The sequence below is a fragment of the Scheffersomyces spartinae genome (genome assembly GCF_019049425.1).
Source record: "Scheffersomyces spartinae strain ARV_011 chromosome Unknown scaffold_8, whole genome shotgun sequence".
NCBI lineage: Eukaryota > Fungi > Ascomycota > Pichiomycetes > Serinales > Debaryomycetaceae > Lizanozyma > Lizanozyma spartinae.
Window position 1 is genome coordinate 298,178 of NW_025065055.1, and position 18,310 is coordinate 316,487.

At 38.9% G+C, this 18,310-nt stretch overlaps 9 protein-coding genes and 1 non-coding gene across 10 annotated transcripts; 7 read left to right on the forward strand and 3 right to left on the reverse strand.

Moving 5' to 3' along the window:
* Positions 1-108: 108 nt before the first annotated feature.
* On the forward strand, positions 109-2,343 carry KQ657_004903 (uncharacterized protein; the record flags this gene model as incomplete). Its single annotated transcript, XM_043195567.1, has 2 exons — positions 109-2,077; positions 2,297-2,343. The coding sequence occupies 2 exons, from the start codon at positions 109-111 to the stop codon at positions 2,341-2,343; spliced, it is 2,016 nt and encodes a 671-aa protein (XP_043049740.1).
* A 466-nt stretch (positions 2,344-2,809) lies between these two features.
* On the forward strand, positions 2,810-4,067 carry KQ657_004904 (uncharacterized protein; the record flags this gene model as incomplete). Its single annotated transcript, XM_043195568.1, has 2 exons — positions 2,810-2,814; positions 2,885-4,067. 2 exons carry the CDS (start codon positions 2,810-2,812, stop codon positions 4,065-4,067), a joined length of 1,188 nt encoding a protein of 395 aa, XP_043049741.1.
* Positions 4,068-4,215: 148 nt separating this feature from the next.
* On the forward strand, positions 4,216-4,659 carry KQ657_004905 (guanine nucleotide exchange factor; the record flags this gene model as incomplete). Its single annotated transcript, XM_043195569.1, has 1 exon — positions 4,216-4,659. One exon carries the CDS (start codon positions 4,216-4,218, stop codon positions 4,657-4,659), a length of 444 nt encoding a protein of 147 aa, XP_043049742.1.
* Positions 4,660-4,742: 83 nt separating this feature from the next.
* KQ657_004906 (uncharacterized protein) lies at positions 4,743-6,845 on the reverse strand (the record flags this gene model as incomplete). Its single annotated transcript, XM_043195570.1, has 1 exon — positions 4,743-6,845. One exon carries the CDS (start codon positions 6,843-6,845, stop codon positions 4,743-4,745), a length of 2,103 nt encoding a protein of 700 aa, XP_043049743.1.
* A 527-nt stretch (positions 6,846-7,372) lies between these two features.
* On the reverse strand, positions 7,373-9,094 carry HGT16 (Hgt16p; the record flags this gene model as incomplete). The annotated part of the gene is made up of 1 exon (XM_043195571.1): positions 7,373-9,094. One exon carries the CDS (start codon positions 9,092-9,094, stop codon positions 7,373-7,375), a length of 1,722 nt encoding a protein of 573 aa, XP_043049744.1.
* A 655-nt stretch (positions 9,095-9,749) lies between these two features.
* Positions 9,750-10,708, forward strand: KQ657_004908 (uncharacterized protein; the record flags this gene model as incomplete). The annotated part of the gene is made up of 2 exons (XM_043195572.1): positions 9,750-10,624; positions 10,678-10,708. 2 exons carry the CDS (start codon positions 9,750-9,752, stop codon positions 10,706-10,708), a joined length of 906 nt encoding a protein of 301 aa, XP_043049745.1.
* A 177-nt stretch (positions 10,709-10,885) lies between these two features.
* Positions 10,886-12,289, forward strand: KQ657_004909 (uncharacterized protein; the record flags this gene model as incomplete). The annotated part of the gene is made up of 2 exons (XM_043195573.1): positions 10,886-10,890; positions 10,984-12,289. The coding sequence occupies 2 exons, from the start codon at positions 10,886-10,888 to the stop codon at positions 12,287-12,289; spliced, it is 1,311 nt and encodes a 436-aa protein (XP_043049746.1).
* A 108-nt stretch (positions 12,290-12,397) lies between these two features.
* KQ657_004910 lies at positions 12,398-12,470 on the reverse strand. The gene has a single exon. It is a non-coding gene; the product is annotated as a tRNA-Thr (tRNA).
* A 1,883-nt stretch (positions 12,471-14,353) lies between these two features.
* On the forward strand, positions 14,354-17,077 carry HSP104 (chaperone ATPase; the record flags this gene model as incomplete). Its single annotated transcript, XM_043195574.1, has 1 exon — positions 14,354-17,077. The coding sequence occupies one exon, from the start codon at positions 14,354-14,356 to the stop codon at positions 17,075-17,077; it is 2,724 nt and encodes a 907-aa protein (XP_043049747.1).
* Positions 17,078-17,537: 460 nt separating this feature from the next.
* TIF6 (translation initiation factor 6) lies at positions 17,538-18,275 on the forward strand (the record flags this gene model as incomplete). Its single annotated transcript, XM_043195575.1, has 1 exon — positions 17,538-18,275. The coding sequence occupies one exon, from the start codon at positions 17,538-17,540 to the stop codon at positions 18,273-18,275; it is 738 nt and encodes a 245-aa protein (XP_043049748.1).
* Positions 18,276-18,310: the final 35 nt, after the last annotated feature.

Genomic DNA, 18,310 nt, shown 5'->3' on the forward strand with positions numbered 1-18,310 from the left:
AACCTTACAACAGGCACAACCCCAACCACAACCACATCCGAGTCCTCCTCGTCGCCTCTATTCTATCGTAAGGCTCGTCTGTTCATCTCACATTTAACTTCAATCAATATGGGTCAAACGCATCTGAAAACATTTAAGACAAGAGTGAAACGTCGTTTGGAACGAACGGAATCGGATCTAAATATGGATATAGATGGTGACACTAATAAAAATGGACGATTTGGACTTTTGGAAACAGGTGAAGATGAAGCATTGACCTTATCTCCGCAGACATCACCGGTGTTCTCCGATATAGGACCGGGAAACAGCATAGGATTCCAAGGTAATGCATTAATGCCCATTACATCAATTGGTTCAATAGGAACAGTTGGCTCTGTATCGGCCGGCATCGATCAAGCAATCTATCCCTATCAAGATGCCATACTATCACCAATGACTTCTAATGATTCGAATACAACCTCCTCCAAACTGCATCCACATCAAGATACTCATGAACCAATGTTAATAGACCAAGAGTTGGCTAAATCTGATGGAGTATCACCACTTTTATCACTACCTATTGAAATATTGTATCAAATAGTTGAAACTGTCTATTACGATGAGAATACCAATTCCATTAGTTCCAACTTGGAAAAATTCTCCAAAAGTGTTCCTTATTTATCACATACCATTAAAGAGATCTCCTTAAGATTTTTATACAAGTATGCCATATTCAATCGTCCTCATTCATTCGACAAGTTCTTACACAATTTGAAGAAATATCCTGGATTAGGCTCATTTGTTGAATTTATGGATTTTCAAACCTTTACCTCTATAGGGTTGGGAAGAACCGGTAGAATGAACCAGGAAATTCAAATGGTTACTTCTAGTACTATTACCCAGGCTTTAGCAATGTGTCCATCATTAATTGAGTTTCTAGGCAGTGAAAATATTCAAGATGATATAGATGTGACGGTATTGGATTGGCTATTCAACAGATTATCGAATTTGCAAGCTTTAGATTTTTGTGGAAGTAGTAGTGAATCATTCCTTCAGGCCTTTTCTCAACTTGAATTATTGGATTCAGAAAAACCAATATGTAATAGGCTACTCAAGTTATCATTCCATGATTGTTCCAATTTAACAATTGACATATTTGAAAAGATTTTCCCTAAATTAACCAATATCAGACGTCTTGATCTTAATCATACTCAAGTTAGTTCTACTACATTATTGCATTATCTTCCTAAACTGGCTCGGTTGACGCATTTATCATTAGCCAGATGTTCACAGTTGAATACCAAAGATTTGATTGCCTTTTTGGTACATCACCCAAGTATTGCTAATGAATCATTACAGTGGCTTAATCTTCAAATTGACTCCAATGTCATTAGTCCACTCGATGAAAAGTATTTGATATTCACTTTGAAGAACATCAAGGCCCCACATTTGAAGTATCTTAATTTGGGAGGTATGCCAGTTAATGGGAGAACCCTACAAATCATCAAACAAAAGTTCCCGGAATTAGAATCACTCTCCATTAGTCATGCTAATATAGAAGTTGCCGATTTAAATCTATTTATGGAGGATAACACTCAGATTAAATACTTGGATGTGGCCAATATACTGCTGATATCAAGCAAAGGGTTTACCGTCATCCAAATTCTTCGAAACTATTTCTTCCAATCAAATCTTCAGGCCATTGAGGGTGATTACAAAACCTTATATGATTTAACTGGAGGAGACTATTTGAAAATACACCCTAATCCTCCTACATCCTCACTCATCCTACAAACATTACAAGATACTTTACCACAGATATGGAAGTTTTATGATAATCAAGGTAGAAGAGCTTGGCTATATAAATTGGATCCTAGTGATCCTGAATACAACGAGATCTTAACCAGTGCTGGGAAATCACGAACCATTAGATCAAATTTGGTGTTTTATGATTTGGAAACAGGTAAAAAGATTGAAACAAAGGAAAGAGTACCTGAGTTTCTCAAATATGCTGGGAAAAAGATCAATTGTTCCATTGGATATTTCAATTTGAATATGACCAAAAAGAAGTCGTACATTAAAGGTGAATTACTAGAAGGTACTTGGCCACAGGCTTTTACCCAAAGAGGCATATACAATTACTATTCGTTGAATATCCGGTAACACTTCATACATCATATATACATACACATATATGTGGGTACATATAACTGTTATATATATATTGTATTCAAATACATTAGGGCAGGACCTTATAACTACGACAGTACATAAAAGGGTTATATACAAGTTATTTCAAAGTAGACGGTATCAATAGGGAATGTTAGCAGGGGTTTAGTACGTCAAAGAGAATTGGTTGATTAGTTTAACCTCATTTAGATTTTCTTTCATTAGTGTCTGTTGCATCAAGGTTCCCTTTTATCACTTTTCCACTTCATTTTCACTTCATTCTTCTTGAGACGGAATTCACTACTAAAGATATTTCATATGCTATTTCTTTTATTACTGCTTCTTCCTTAGAGTATCTTCTTACAAGACTACGCAATAGTTTTCAAGATCAAAGTTTAGTTTATACTTAACGTAACATTATCAGTAAAATACATGGAGTTTAATGAGTAAAATGAATTTTGTAAATTACCATTAGAATGTTTCCTCTCACATTATACATGAATACTATTTTTAAAGTATTAAAGACTAGTAAGCCAACTACGGTTCTTCTGTTTACCCTGTTACCCGCCCCATGCCTCAGTCCGAGGTGCGACCCCAGATTATTTCGGCATTCGGTAATTCTGTCCGCACTGTGGGGATTACGCTTCCATCACATATATAAATGGGGTAGTCCACATTGCTTGTTGTTTCGATGGCCATAGACTCCGTGAAATATGTTGGACGTGACGGAGATAAGAAGCCCTCTCGATGTGGGAAAGTTGGAGCAATATCTTAAAGCCCCCACTCACAATAGTCAAACCGTATTAGGATTAACCCCCATTGAATTTGTTTCCCCCATTACGGTTAAGCAATTTCGATTTGGTCAGTCTAATCCTACATACTATTTGAAGGATGCCAATGGCAGAGAGGCAGTGTTAAGACGTAAGCCCATACAAAACAGTAAGCTTGTGTCGAAGTCTGCTCATGCCGTGGAACGTGAGTTCTATTTGCTTAGAGGCATTGGGATAGCCAATCAGAAGAATGCCAGAAAGGTCCCAATTCCTCAAACATATTTGTTATGTGAAGATGAACTGGTGATTGGATATGTTTTCTATGTTATGGAGTTTATCAATGGGAAAGCCATTAAGGTTCCTGAAATGCCTGGGATCCCCGAGGAACAGCAATTGAAATATTGGGATTCAATCATGGAAACTTTGGCTGCAATCCATAGTTTAGATGCAGTGGAATTGATTAAAACATTACCTGCTACTCATTTCCCTCAATTCCAATTGGATAAGGTGGAAAAGCTTTCCAGTTCCACCTATTTCGAAAGACAAGTGAGAACTATGCTGGCAGTTTCCAAGAAACAAAGTCAAACTGTGGATCCCATTCCTCATTTCGATTTTATCTGTCAATGGATCCTCAATAGAGCACCACAAGATCCAAATAATTTGACGTTGGTTCATGGAGATTTCAAGATTGATAACCTTTTATTTGATGATGAGAAAGTCGTCACCGTTTTGGATTGGGAGTTGTGTACATTTGGACATCCCATCTTTGACTTATCCAACTTTCTTCAATCATACGACTTGCCTAAAGATTTGAATGCGATGTTCTACAACGACCCCGATGTCCAAGTCGGCAAAGAGTTGAAACAAAGCACCGAAAAGCTTGCGAGGGAGTTGAGACTCTATCAATCCAAATATGGCAGGTCCACTTGGAAAGATAACGATCCAAAGAACAACCCCTTAGATCTTTGGCCTGTGGGGTTTGTGTTTGGGCTCTTGAGATTGTGTGTTATCAGTCAAGGTATTGCTATGAGAAGTAAGGGTGGCACAGCATCCAGTGCTCAAGCTCAAGCGTTTGGTCTGATGTATCCATTCCTAGCTGATTTGACAAAGAAGCACATTGAAGAGGTTGAGGCTGGTTCGAAGCTTTAGGTGAGTGTATACACGAATAGATATGATTGCACTGTATACTCGCACTATGTAATCGCACTATAAACTATACAGTATATAAATTTATACATAGTACACTTCTTATCCACCTGCTCCATTAGATACGCTATTACTTTTATGTACCCACAATATGTCTGATACCAAACACTGGAATGAAACATCTACTTCAGATGTTGGAGTGATCCGATGTCCCTTCTCTGGTTGTAATACACGTATCATTACCAGGGATGACACGCTTAATGAATCGATCCAAATCGTCAAGAACTCTCCATCGATGCTTCAGTCAACATCAATACAAGAAGAGAAAGACAATGACAATCACACTTGTTTCTTTAAGATTAACGATGTTTGGGATTTTGACAACATCGGGGTCTCTAGGCCTGCTGCTGACTTGAACCATCCCAAGTTTGGTGGTGAAGATGATGCGTCTTCTGAGTTCAAAATTGAACGTTTATTGATCTGTAGTGAATGTGACCGAGGTCCTTTGGGGTTTGCTGGCTTCTTTAACGGTGAAAATGATGTCCAGAAGTTATCCTACTACTTATCGTGTTCCAGTGTAGTGTATTCCACATAACATCGTTACAATGATACATTACATCTTAGAACAATTTTACTACAAGCATAACTTTTTTTATTATAATGGCATAGTTCATATCCTCAGAGCTTCTCCTTAGGTTTCAAGTCTTTGGCTATTCCTAATGCAATGTGTCTTGCCATTGCCATCGCGGTGACCATAGGATTAGCTCCACTTGCGGTGGGCATCACACTAGAATCTGCAACGTAAACATTATCACATTCAAATAACCGACCCCGAAGATCAGCTGCTCCATATTGGGGACCTTTACCTGATATTCTACAAGTAGACATCTGATGTGCCGATCCATATGGTGTGGCATAAGAGTCCAACCGAATCTTAGCAACCTTGGATCGCCATTTCTGATAATCCTCATCATCTATCAGTCTCTCGTCCTTGGGCTTTTCGGATTTAAAACTTGGAATATCGTGTTGAGGGTGAATGATTTCTTTAGCTCCTTCAACGTATAAAATATCAGCTGCTGTCAAACAAGAGATCTGAAGTGCATCTCTATCAAATTGATTGACAGAGTACGAAATATCAAGTGCATTGGGTTTGGAAGGATTGAAGTTAACACTGCCTTCACCAGTATCTCTGGTGATAATAAGCATGGCACTCAAATTATTATACTTGAGAGAAAACTGTCTTGCAGAATCACTATCAAACCAAGGCATCCAAGTATTCTCAAGAAGTGGAGTATGCAATACAGCTTCAATTTTGGCTCCGTGGGCCTTCCCATCAACATCATCAGTTTCGGTCACTACCGCAGTCATGATTGGTTTCTTGAATGGTTCAGTTATCACATCTCTCCCCCAATCTCCAAATATAACTACTACTGGATGCAACTTCAAGTGTTTGCCAATGTTCTTATTCTTGAAACCAGATCTCTTTAAGATCACAGGTGTATTCAAAGCTCCAGCACTAACAACAATCTTCTTAGGTCCACGAATAGTGAAAGATTTATTGGTAACCACATTGGTACATAAAACACCTTCTGCTGCTCCATTCTTATGAATAATTCCATCAACACGAACTTGATCCATGAATTTCGTACCATTTTCAGCAGCATCTCGGAACCAACAATTTGCAGAACCTTGCTTGATTCCATATTTACAACCCAAGTAACAGAACCCACAAGAATGATCTTGATGACCACCAGAATTTTGAGGAATTACCTTGCTCTTATAATCCAACTTTTCAGACCCTTCCAAAAGTACTTTATTAGAATGAGAATGAGGTATGTTCTGGTCGGTGCATCCCATTTGACGCAAAACATATTCAACACAATTATCATAAGATTCATTGGCAGCCCATTCCAATCCGAAGTCATCGTACCATTCCTTTCTTACTTTAAAAGGTGTCTTTAAACTAGCACCCCAATTAATAGCAGAACCTCCACCAAAAGTGCTTCCTGCCAAAACAACTACTTGACTGTCGGTACTGATTTCACCTTGCAGCTCATACAACTTTTCAAAACCTTCACAATCATTGAATACAAACTCGTTATTGGCATAATATTTACCCTTCTCCAACACAAGTGATTTAAGGCCCTGTTGAGATAAAGTATGAGCTACAACTCCCGCACCAGACCCGGATCCAATTATGATGGCATCGATATCAGGAAGATACAATTCTTCGCCTTCCGTTTCAGGTTTGGGAAGCATTGGATAAACGTAAGGATCAATAACTTGTTCGTCCCAGAGCTTTTCCCTTAATTCTTTACCAGGATAACCTAAAGCTTTCAAATGCAATTCCGTTGCACATTTTCCAAACGTAGCCATGGTCAAAGCTACTACGGTTCTGAATAACTTCCGTTTGAGAGAAATATAAGAGTCTCTCCAATTTTGAAGCATTTTTTCTGCTTCCTGGGGGGTCATATCTCTAACCATGGTTGTAGAGTTTGTGAGGGCTGGAGCCATGAGACGATTGTCCAACATGTCCATCGACAATGCAAACATTCTTACAGAAGAGGCACTGGCTCTATTGACAACCGACAAGACATATCTTCTGAAATCAGGCATATCAGAAGGTTTACTATAACCTTCTAAATATTCATTGAGTTTTTCTATGGGGAAATCTGGGGATAAAAAAGGCTTGACCACTTCTGGCGTTGTTTCATGGATAACCCCATCGGCCAACTTGGCAAACACTTCAACGTGTCTTTCTTCAGCCACGTCGTATATCATGGTATCAATCGATTGGCTGAGTAGATGTTTCGTTTAAATATTGAACGAGAACAGATCAAAGTACTTTCAGGTGTACCTTTCGTTTAACGTTCAGTATATGTTCAGTGCAGCGATCTTTTGTCGAACAAATTAGTTCGAGTGGAAAGGTATTAAGAGTAAATTGGACGACATCCATTAAATTAATTCAGTCGACGATCATGACCAATTCAGTACGGTATATATACATATACAGTTGTATTGTTTGGTGTCTTATGATTTATGGCGATGATCACATGAAAAGGCAACCCCCGCGTTTGGGTTCCTGGGATAACCAAAGAAAGCAAATTCTGACCGTGCACGAAAAGCCACGACTATTCAGCCAAAAACGGCGATAAAATAAAACCCCAGGAGGGGATACCGAAGGTGGAGATCGGTAGGTTTTTCTTTGTTTGGAAATGATGGGTGTAACAAGATTAGGTAATCAGGTGATCTCCATACAATTGCTTAAAATCGTATCATCATTTCATTGCACATGCTATCACTATACATTACAATTTGGTAGATGAAATGGTACTATTCTTCTCTTCTTCAGTTGCTTTTTCCACAACTTTAGCATCTTGCAGGAATTCCAGTTGATGACCAAAAGTGCCTTCTTGATATTCAACCAGGAATTGTTGCAAGGCGTGCTTTCTAGCTCTCCAAGCAGACACTTCGAATAAATGATCGATGGCTTCCAAGGGGACAGATTTGGTTTCTGGGTAGAAGAGATAAACTACCACTGGTGAAATGGTGACCATTGTGGCAAAGATAAAATAAAGCTTATAACCAATGGTAGCAATAGCCTCACCAGTCCAACGGCCCATGACAAAAGCCCAGAACCAATTGGATGCAGCATTAACTGCTTGAGTAAAAGTTCTAACTTCTTGAGAAAAGATTTCAGAATTGATAACCCACGGGGTACCGTTCCACGATGCACCATAGAAAAAGGTCCAGATATATAACATTGCTTGAGCTGCTTTACCTCCAGCATCCATATGAATGTCACCCCTGGCCACACGAGCTGCTGGATTGGCTAACTTGACATATGCTCCAATGTACCACATACAAATTGCACAGGGGAATGAAAACCAAATTAAGGCTGCCCTTCTACCGAATCGTTCAACAACAACAAACACAAAGAATACAGATGCTGTCCCCTTTAAGATTCCAAAAATACCTGTGGACTGTAAGGAGGCATCTGTACCGTTAATCCCAAACGATTTGAACACCGTAGGCGAATAATAAGTGATGGCATTGATCCCATACCCATTCTGGAAAATAAATAATGAAGTGGATAGTAAAAGTCGGTATAATAATGTTTTGGAAGTGATACATTTAATCACAGGGGCCAAGAACCCGGTTTTACCGTTTAATCTGCTTTGTTTGTCTTCAATATCTTTAACCATATTATGGAATTCATGAACAAGATAATTATCATCTGGTGGTAACATACGAAGGTTACTCAAAACTGCTTTAGCTTGATGGAGTTTCCCTCTACTAATGAAGAAACGAGGGGACTCGGGTATAATGAGTGTCCCCAACCAGAAAATACCCGAAGGTACCAATTGTAAGGCAAACGGAATAATCCATTGCTTTCTCGAAGTTGGAATATTTTGTAAAACTCCATAATTAATCCAATATCCAACAATGCCACCAATTTGCCAACTGACTTCCCAGCATCCGACCAATTTGCCTCTGATTTGAGCAGGTGATATTTCAGATATATAAATTGGTGCTAAGCCTGAACACCCACCAATGCCTATCCCCGTAAGCACTCTACCGGCGTAGATGGCCCCCAAACCGGTAGATTGTTTCAGATACAAGGAGATACCAGCACCGAAAGTTAAGAGGAACCCGGACAGAATCAAGCCAATTTTACGACCCCAGGTTTCTCCAACGGGGTAAAAGAAAAGTGCCCCCCAAAACGCACCGGCTTGGAATACAGAAACCACATTTGCATTGACTGTAGTACGTTCCGAGGGGGTCATTTTATCTAACCCAAACTCTTGCTGGAACGATTCTAGTGCAACAGTACCACCAATAAACCCAGCATCATATCCAATGATAATGGCTGCGGCTGCTGCTGTTAAGGCTACGGTAATTAGTTTCCAGTTATAAATTTCATCTGGGGTCTTGATGAAGGCATCATCTTCAAATTCATCAATGGTCTGTTTGGCTATATCATCTCCGGTATGGCTTACCTTACCCTTTAGATCATCTAAATACTTCATTGTCGAATAAAGAAAAGGACTTCCTATCAGGGTTTGGTTAAACCTTCAATAAAATCTTGCAATATAGACCCCCATTTCCATCCTGTCTCTAATGCTTCCGTTCCCCCACACCGAATAAACGGGGATCATCTGAACAAGTCCTGTTACATTCAGCCCACAGCAATTGTCACCATCGAGAGCCGCACCGGCAAGACACAAACAGATGTTTGCGCAAGTATACCGAAGTAGTTAATACATAAAGCAGTATGTAAGTAGATAGGAAGTAGATAAGCAACTACATAGTAGTAAGAAAGGATGTAAGTATGTAAGTATGTAAGTATGCAAGTCTGCTTCCTGTCTGATTAATCGGTCGGTGGTCTTGTGGTGTACGATCATAAACTTTTGTTATCTACATCCTTGTTTATTAAGGCACGGCTTTTCCTTCCATATGGGGTAGGGTATTGTTCGCCGAAAATACAAAAGCTCCGAGAGATAATGGCTCAATGCAAATCAGTTCTTTTGTGCCATGAAGGAAGAAATCGTAAAATGCGCGCCGACTTCTTTGCTTCATTGGCGCTACCGTGTATGCGCTACCCGTTGGAATTGCTGGTGGTACCATCTTTAGCATGGACATCCACATCTCTAATGATCTAGTGAGTCTTCTTAATAAACACGGATGGAATATCTCCAAGAGTATCCCAGTGACGACGAAGAAGAAGATGACGAAAAGGTTGAATCATCAGATGAAGCATTAAACTCGGAGATTTCACTGAATCGATTGAATCAACAGCCACTACTCATCTCTACTACTACTACTAGCAAACTTCCATCTACTGTTGAATCTCTACAACTCTTTCTGCAGAATTATCTTTACCAACGGCATCAAATGAGTAGTATATATCTATACATGCCATGGAGACCAAGTGCAGCATCTACGATGATTATTCGTGCCTTGAGTTCTCAATTGGAACACCATCTAAGGGAGCGATTTGGATCACAATTGAAGGACTACCAATTGGAAAAGATTACAACTAATCCTCGGGATGTTGGGTATCATATTTCATTGACTAGGAATATTCCTTGCAACAGTAATCTAGCTGTTCAATTTAATAAAAACATCACCAAAGCATTTGAATCTTTTGAAGTTGATCAACTGGCTATTGGTGAAGATCTTGATGCTTTTGCTCTACGGAAAGGTATTAGCAAACTCTTTGGTGAAGAGGTTGCTTTGGCTCTGACAAAGAAGCCTCTGCCGTGTCTTCAGATTCGATTCAAAAACACTTGTGTCTTATTCTCGAATCCAGATTACTCTTCGCTCTTTTTAGGGTTGCCCATACGATCAGAGCATGTGCCTATGTTCCATCGCATGCGTTCAACCATTGATGAAGTCATGAATGCAATGGAACTCCCTTTAGACAAGGAGAACACTCCCGAGAACTACCATTTAACCATTGCGATATGTAAGAATAACATTAGTCCCTCCATCTCTCCAAAAGTGTTTGAACAGATGCAATCCCATATGTCTTCGCTTACCGTGGATGCTTCCAAGTTGTGCTTTAACACTACTTCGGTGATGGTTCGAACCACGCCTTCCTTGGTCCCAGAGAAGTGTCTCGACCTAAGATTAGAGTATAATTATCAACTATATTGATTAATTATCGGTTCAAAGTACAAGATACAAGGAACAAGCGAACAATATAGCATCTGGTCTGGCCATATAATATATGGAGCTTAAACTTATCATCCGTAATGGTAGCGCGATCATTTTTTCCGCTTAACATCATACACAAAAAATTTAACGCCAATTGAAAAATGTCGTTCAATCCTGTTCACTATACAGCCACAATCAGCCACAATCAGATACCGGATCACTTCAATTCGAAGGTAACACGTACAACCAAGAAGAACAGCATTATGGCTAAACAAGATAAGAGACGTAAGCAGGTGGAGAGACAGCTTATCGACATGCTTAATAGCAGAGTCAACGAAAACCGGTGTGGAGAGTGCGGAGCAGCATATCCAACTTGGGCATCTTATAATTTAGGAGTATTCCTCTGTGGAAGATGTGCATCTGTCCATAGACGTGTACTTGTACCCGGAAAGTATTCAAGAGTTAAATCTCTTAGTTTGGATGATTGGTCAGATGAACAATTGGACCATTTGGGGCGTTTAGGGAATAAACGGTCTAGAAAGAGATGGAACCTGAAAAGAGTCCCCTTTCCTCATGATGATGATGATGATGGACCTATTGAGATTTATATGAGAGAAAAGTATATTCAAGGGAAGTATCGTGATACACCCATTGATCCAGCAGAATACAGTGATCATTATCTGAACTTTGCGGACGAAGCGTCTACCACCGGAAGCAGATCTAGACTGAATAGTCATTTCAGTCATACTAGTGAAGGTAGAAACAGAAGCAATACTGCTAGTAAGTCGGTTCCTAAGTTGACTCATAGAAAGTTGACTACTTTTGAGAACACCCAGTATCAGAAAAAGGTTCAACAAGTGTTGAGTTTCGGATACACAGACCGTGATAGTGTTTTGGAGAGTTTATTGTTGAGTGAAGGTGATATTGATCTAGCCTTAGATATTCTACAAGAAGATCAACGAATAAACCCAAATGCTGATGAAATAGCTCCATCTTTACCCAAACGTTCTGCCCAATCTAGTTTGGCACCATCGCAACCAACTGGAGCAGCAAGTGTGGCCGCTGCATCTTCAGCTACTTCTAGTGATTGGTGGAGTAGTAACGGTAACTCTGGAGCTGCTACAGCTGCTGCTATTACCGCCAATCCTCAACAACCTCAAATTTATCAATATACCGATCCTGTCACAGGTCAAGTGACATACATTGACTCGAACGGTCAAGAATACTTGGACCCATCCAATCCACAACATCAGCAAATGTTGGTTCAACAAACGAATCCACAACTAATGGCACAACAAACAAATAAAGCCAATATCATGCTGTTGTATAGTCAACCCACAGCCTTCACCACTACCATGGCTGTTCCCGTCCAAGATAAAGGTGTATCTCAGCAAGCACCACTTCAGCAACCACAACAGCTGCAGCAACAACAATTTGGAGTTCAAAGTACTGGATATTTTATGGGAGGGCAACCAGGTGTTGCTGGAAGTTATGGTTATCAATTTCAACAAGGTAATCCACAACAACAGCAAAATGGATTTCAACAGGGATATTGGGGTCAGTAAATGAATACTATTATAGACCAATACATAAGACAATACATATGGCAATCATATATGGATATATACATGTTTAAGTAAGTATAAAGTATTAAAAATAATAGTTGTAAAAAATGCCTTCACTCAGATTCGAACTGAGGATCTCCTCATTACTAGTGAGGTGCCTTACCAACTTGGCCATAAAGGCTTCGATGTAAATAATTTGCGCCTGGCTTGTTATTCAAAATATAACTAATTTAGGTGACCGCTTCTGTTGACCACCGGCTTAAACAAGCGAATACACACAATACACCGTCAACCCTTTGCTCTATGTTGAAATAACCGGTGGCATAAGCTTGATGGCTTACTATAACCCAATGTAAGATGTAGTACATCTCATTTAAACTGCTTCTTGGATCAATACGCAGAAATTGATTATGACACGATTGCCTTGACTCATTGGTAGTCATTAAATGATTCGAGAATGGTACGGTACAGTAGCTGGTTGCTAACAATAGTATAATAAGAAACCTTTACGAATTTGGTGAGTGGAGACACTTAATGAAAAGTTAAGGGGTATTTATTACAAAATTGCCTTATTTACATTGATCCATATTGCGTCTCCCTAAGATACCTTACATGGTACTACCGCACCCTTAAATTAATTTTTCACTTTTACACACTTGTGATCTACAACAGGGGAGTATTAAGAATAGTTAATAAAGATTCATATATTTCACTGTAGCTATAACTAAGATGATATCTGTAGCATCAATTGGTGCTGGTGCGAGTAATGGACATCATTGAAGTAGTACCAGAAAACTTCATCATTACAAAAACCGAGTCTTCCACTTGATTGACATAAATGTATTCGTTTCCTTGATTGGCGGATATGGGATCAATGGTAGAATACATCCATGAATAAACGCCAGGTCTTTTGTCTGAAGGTTCATGTTCAGGCACTTGAATGTCTTCAATGTCAGAATAGTCTTCAATTGGCACAGGTTCCATAGTAAGAATAAGCTATGTAGTATTGATAACTGCGGTATTGGCAGTCGTATTAGTATCAGCAAAAGCAGCAGCAGTAGTAGTGGTACTGATATACAACTGTTATAATTATATTTAGGATTGTTCAATGTCGATGAGAATATACTGGCTTTATATGTTGATCAGATACCTGTCAATTGATATATAGTTGTCACCAAAAGTGCACGGATCACCTCTAGTCTAGATCAGCTCTAGTTGCCAATTGCCTAATTTGATTGAAAAAATGGAATCATGCAACACGGCATAATTATACTCGGCCGACATATCCAGCACCTACCGAAGGCAGAGCAACGACATTTTAAGGGGTAAATATTGGGAAGACGGACTCTGGATAATCTCTTACATAGGAGGATCAATTATATGACATGTGTATTGTGTATCAGTACACTACGTTAACTTCATCAGTGTGTACATCTTCGATAGTGTGTATACTTGTACAACCTATGTTATTAGTGTGCACCCTCAAATAGGATGTGTATTGTACATCTAATTATTTGGTTGTACATGCCAATCACCGTCACTAAGAACTGTAACACTCTATAATGAGCTACTCCCATTCTTTTCCAAGCAATCCTTTTGATTGAGCAAACGGATGTACAGAGTAGAGCAACGACCAGGGCTAGAGACAAATCGTCGGCCGACAAAAAGAAACTAGACTCTCTACTGTTGCTCTCAGAGTCTAGCCCGACGGCTTTTTGATGGATTCAGTGTAGTAGTACAAGATCGATACGGTACATCCAGTCGTACGTGGTAGTGCAGTTATACTTTTCTTTATCCGAGCGTATTATCATGAACCCTCTAGAGTGTTCTAGAACATTCGATTTTACCCCGGATATCGGTGATCACACGGTATTCTTCTAGATGCTTCTGCATAAAAACCACCCCACTATGACAGAGATATAAAGCAAGTATATAAAGATAACCGCAAGTCAATTGATTGACTTGGAATAAATTATTAATTCACTATAATTATTGTTATCAGTTATTAGTACAAGTATAATTATTAGTACAATTACTTCCACTTAGTAGCATTATTACTATACAATGTCTAGCTTTGATGAGAATCAGTTCACTGACAATGCTATGAGCATCATAACCAATGCAATGCAAATTGCAAAGGATTCGGGTCATTCCCAATTCACCCCTTTACATTTCCTTGCGGCTATGATTCCTACTGATGATACAGGTAACTCCACACAATATTTAAAGACCTTAATAGCTAGGGCCAGATATGAATGGCCGGAATTTGAAAGAATAGTCAATAGACATTTGGTGAAAGTTCCTGCTCAAAACCCTCCTCCAGAAGATATAAGACCCAGTTATGCTGCTGGTCAAGTGTTACAACGAGCTCAAAAGGTTAAGGCTCAACAGAAGGATTCTTATATTGCTCAAGATCATATATTACTAGCTCTTTTGGAAGATTCTCTGATACAGCAGATCTTTAAGGAAGCCGGTATTAAAGTGGATGCAATCAAGAATGCTGCTTTGGAATTGAGAGGTAACCAAAAAATCGATTCGAGAAAGGCAGACTCTTCAGGGTCATATGAATTCTTGGATAAATACTGTGAGAATTTAACGGAGAAGGCAAGAGAAGGTAAAATTGATCCAGTCATTGGAAGAGAAGAAGAAATTAGAAGAGTCATTAGAGTATTGGCAAGAAGATCCAAATCAAATGCAGTACTTATTGGAGAACCTGGTGTGGGTAAAACTTCAATCATTGAAGGTGTTGCTCAAAGAATTATTGATGGTGATGTCCCTAGTGTTTTACAATATGCTGTGTTGTATTCTTTGGACGTTGGTGCGTTAATGGCTGGTGCCAAATATAGAGGTGAATTAGAAGAAAGATTAAAAGGTGTTTTGGATGATGTTTCCAAATCAAGTGAATTCATTATTTTATTCATTGATGAAATTCATATGTTGATGGGTGATGGTACTTCTGATATGGCTAATTTGTTGAAACCTAGGTTAGCTAGAGGAGAATTACATTGTATTGGTGCAACTACTTTTTCTGAATATAGAAAGTTTGTCTCCAAGGATGGTGCCTTTGAAAGAAGATTCCAAAAAATTGATGTTCCAGCTCCCACAGTTAATCAAACCATTGCTATCTTGAGAGGTTTACAACCTAAATATGAAATCCATCATGGTGTCCGTATTTTAGATAATGCCTTGGTTACGGCTGCTCAATTGGCTTCAAGATATTTGACTTATAGAGCATTACCTGATTCAGCAGTTGATTTGATTGATGAAGCGGCTGCAGGTGTTGCTGTTGCCAGAGACTCCAAACCTGAAGAATTGGATACTTTGGAACGTCAATTACATTTGGTTGAAGTTGAAATCAATGCCTTAGAAAGAGATAAGGATTCTGATTCTGATGCTAAGGAAAGATTGAAATTAGCCAGGAAGAAGGAAGCTGAATTAAATGAAAAGATGGCTCCTCTTATGGAAAAGTATAAGCAAGAAAAGGCAAGCCATGATCTTTTGATTAATGCTAAAAGAAAGTTGGACGATTTAGAAATTAAGGCACAAGATGCTGAAAGAAGACATGACACTGCAACTGCTGCTGATTTGAGATATTTTGCTATTCCAGATGTAAAGAATCAAATTGAACAATTGGAAGTTCAAGTGGCCGAAGAAGAAAAGAATGCAAGTGCTGATTCTATGTTAAACACAGTTGTTGATGCTGAACAAGTTGCTCTAACAGCAGCCAGATTAACTGGAATACCAGTTAATAAATTGACTCAAGCTGAAAACTCCAAGTTGATCAACATGGAATCACAATTATCTTCTCAAGTCGTTGGTCAATCAGAAGCTGTTAAGGCAGTTACTAATGCCATCAGATTAAGAAGATCGGGTTTATCCAACCCCAATCAACCAGCTTCATTCCTTTTCTTGGGTCTTTCAGGTTCAGGTAAGACCGAAATGGCCAAAAAGGTTGCTGGGTTCTTATTTGCTGATGAGAAGGCCATGATTAGAATTGATTGTTCTGAATTGAATGATAAGTATACCGTTTCCAAATTGTTAGGTACTACAGCTGGTTATGTTGGGTACGAAGATGGTGGTCTTTTAACAGAAGCATTAATCAGAAAACCATATTCTGTGATTTTATTTGATGAAATTGAAAAGGCTGATCCCTCGGTTCTTACAATCTTATTACAAATCATGGATGATGGTAGAATCACTTCTGGTCAAGGTAAAGTTGTTGATTGTTCCAATGCAATTCTTATTATGACATCTAATTTAGGTGCTGAATTTATTAATGCATCTAAATCTTCAAAAATTGATTCTAAAACTAAAGAACTTGTTATGACTGCTGTTAAGGGTAATTTTAGACCTGAATTCTTGAACAGAATCAGTTCTATAGTTGTGTTCAACAGATTATCAAAGAAAGCAATTTCTAAGATTGTTCATATTAGATTGAAGGAGATACAAGAACGATTCAAGTCTAATGCAAAAAACTTAACATTGGATGTTTCGCCTGAAGCTATGGACTACTTGTGTTCTCATGGATGGTCACCTGACTTGGGTGCAAGACCATTGAACCGTTTGATTCAAGTAGAAATCTTGAATAGACTTGCAGTCTTGTTGTTGAAGGGACAAATCAAAGACAAGGAAACAGCCAGAGTTGTACTTGGTAAAGGTGGGTTGGAAGTATTACCAAACCATGAACCTGATGATGAAGATATGGCTGATGTCGATGCATGGCATGACGTCAACGAAGACGATGACGATGAAGATGATTATGACAACTTTAGATCTGGCTTAGATTAAGAGTTGTCGTGGTGAATCTATTTTTATTATTATTATTATTTTAATTCTGTATTTAGTTAATTTTATGAAGTTTCATCAGAATAATATAGTGTAGAATAGTAGTGCTAGAGTCTTTACATGGTCGTCCTATGCACAACTGCTTATAGTTAAGGTTTGCCACAACACTATAAATAGCCCATCCGTATCTCCCTTACCTATAACTCCGTTGCTTCTGTTATTACTATGTTCCCCGTTACTACATGACCCCACTTTAGTCGTTGCCACTGTGCCAGAGAGCCAGAGTGGCAATCGTATTCCTCTTGCCCTGGTTCAACCTCATCTCCGACTTTGTGTCACAACGACATTTTTTCACTGTGCGATGGCGAGAGACCCGATGACTTAAATTAAATGGATTACCGACTACTATTATCACTCCTAGTGAGTCTACTATTACTGTTACTACTTTATTACTACGTTCATTATGGCTAGTCGGACTCAGTTTGAAAACTCCAATGAGGTTGGTGTGTTTTCCAAGTTAACCAACTCATACTGTTTGGTTGCTGTTGGAGGCTCTGAGAATTTCTATTCAGCTTACGAAGCAGAATTAGGAGATGTTATACCCATTGTACATACCACCATTGCTGGTACCCGTATAGTTGGTAGAATGACTAGTGGGAATAGAAGAGGGTTATTGGTACCTACACAAACCTCGGATCAAGAGTTGATGCATTTAAGAAATGCTTTACCTGACACAGTTAAGATTCAAAGAGTTGAAGAACGGTTATCTGCATTAGGAAATGTTATTTGTTGTAATGATTATGTTGCATTAGTACATCCAGACATTGAAAGAGAAACTGAAGAATTAATAGCTGATGTTTTAGGGGTTGAAGTATTCCGTCAAACTATTGCTACTAACGTATTGGTGGGGTCTTATTGTGCATTGAATAATAAAGGTGCTTTGGTACACCCTCAAACTTCTATACAAGATCAAGAAGAATTATCTTCATTATTACAAGTTCCTGTGGTTGCAGGTACTGTGAATAGAGGTTCCTCGGTGGTTGGTGCTGGTATGACTGTTAATGATTACATTGCGTTCACTGGGTTGGACTCTTCGGGACCTGAAATCTCCGTCATTGAATCCATCTTTGGCTTACAGAGTGCTCAACCTGATGACATTCAAGGTAACTTGAGAGATACCATTATTGAAACCTACACTTAGAATGACAGATGTTTCCTCTCTCCTAACCTTTGTAT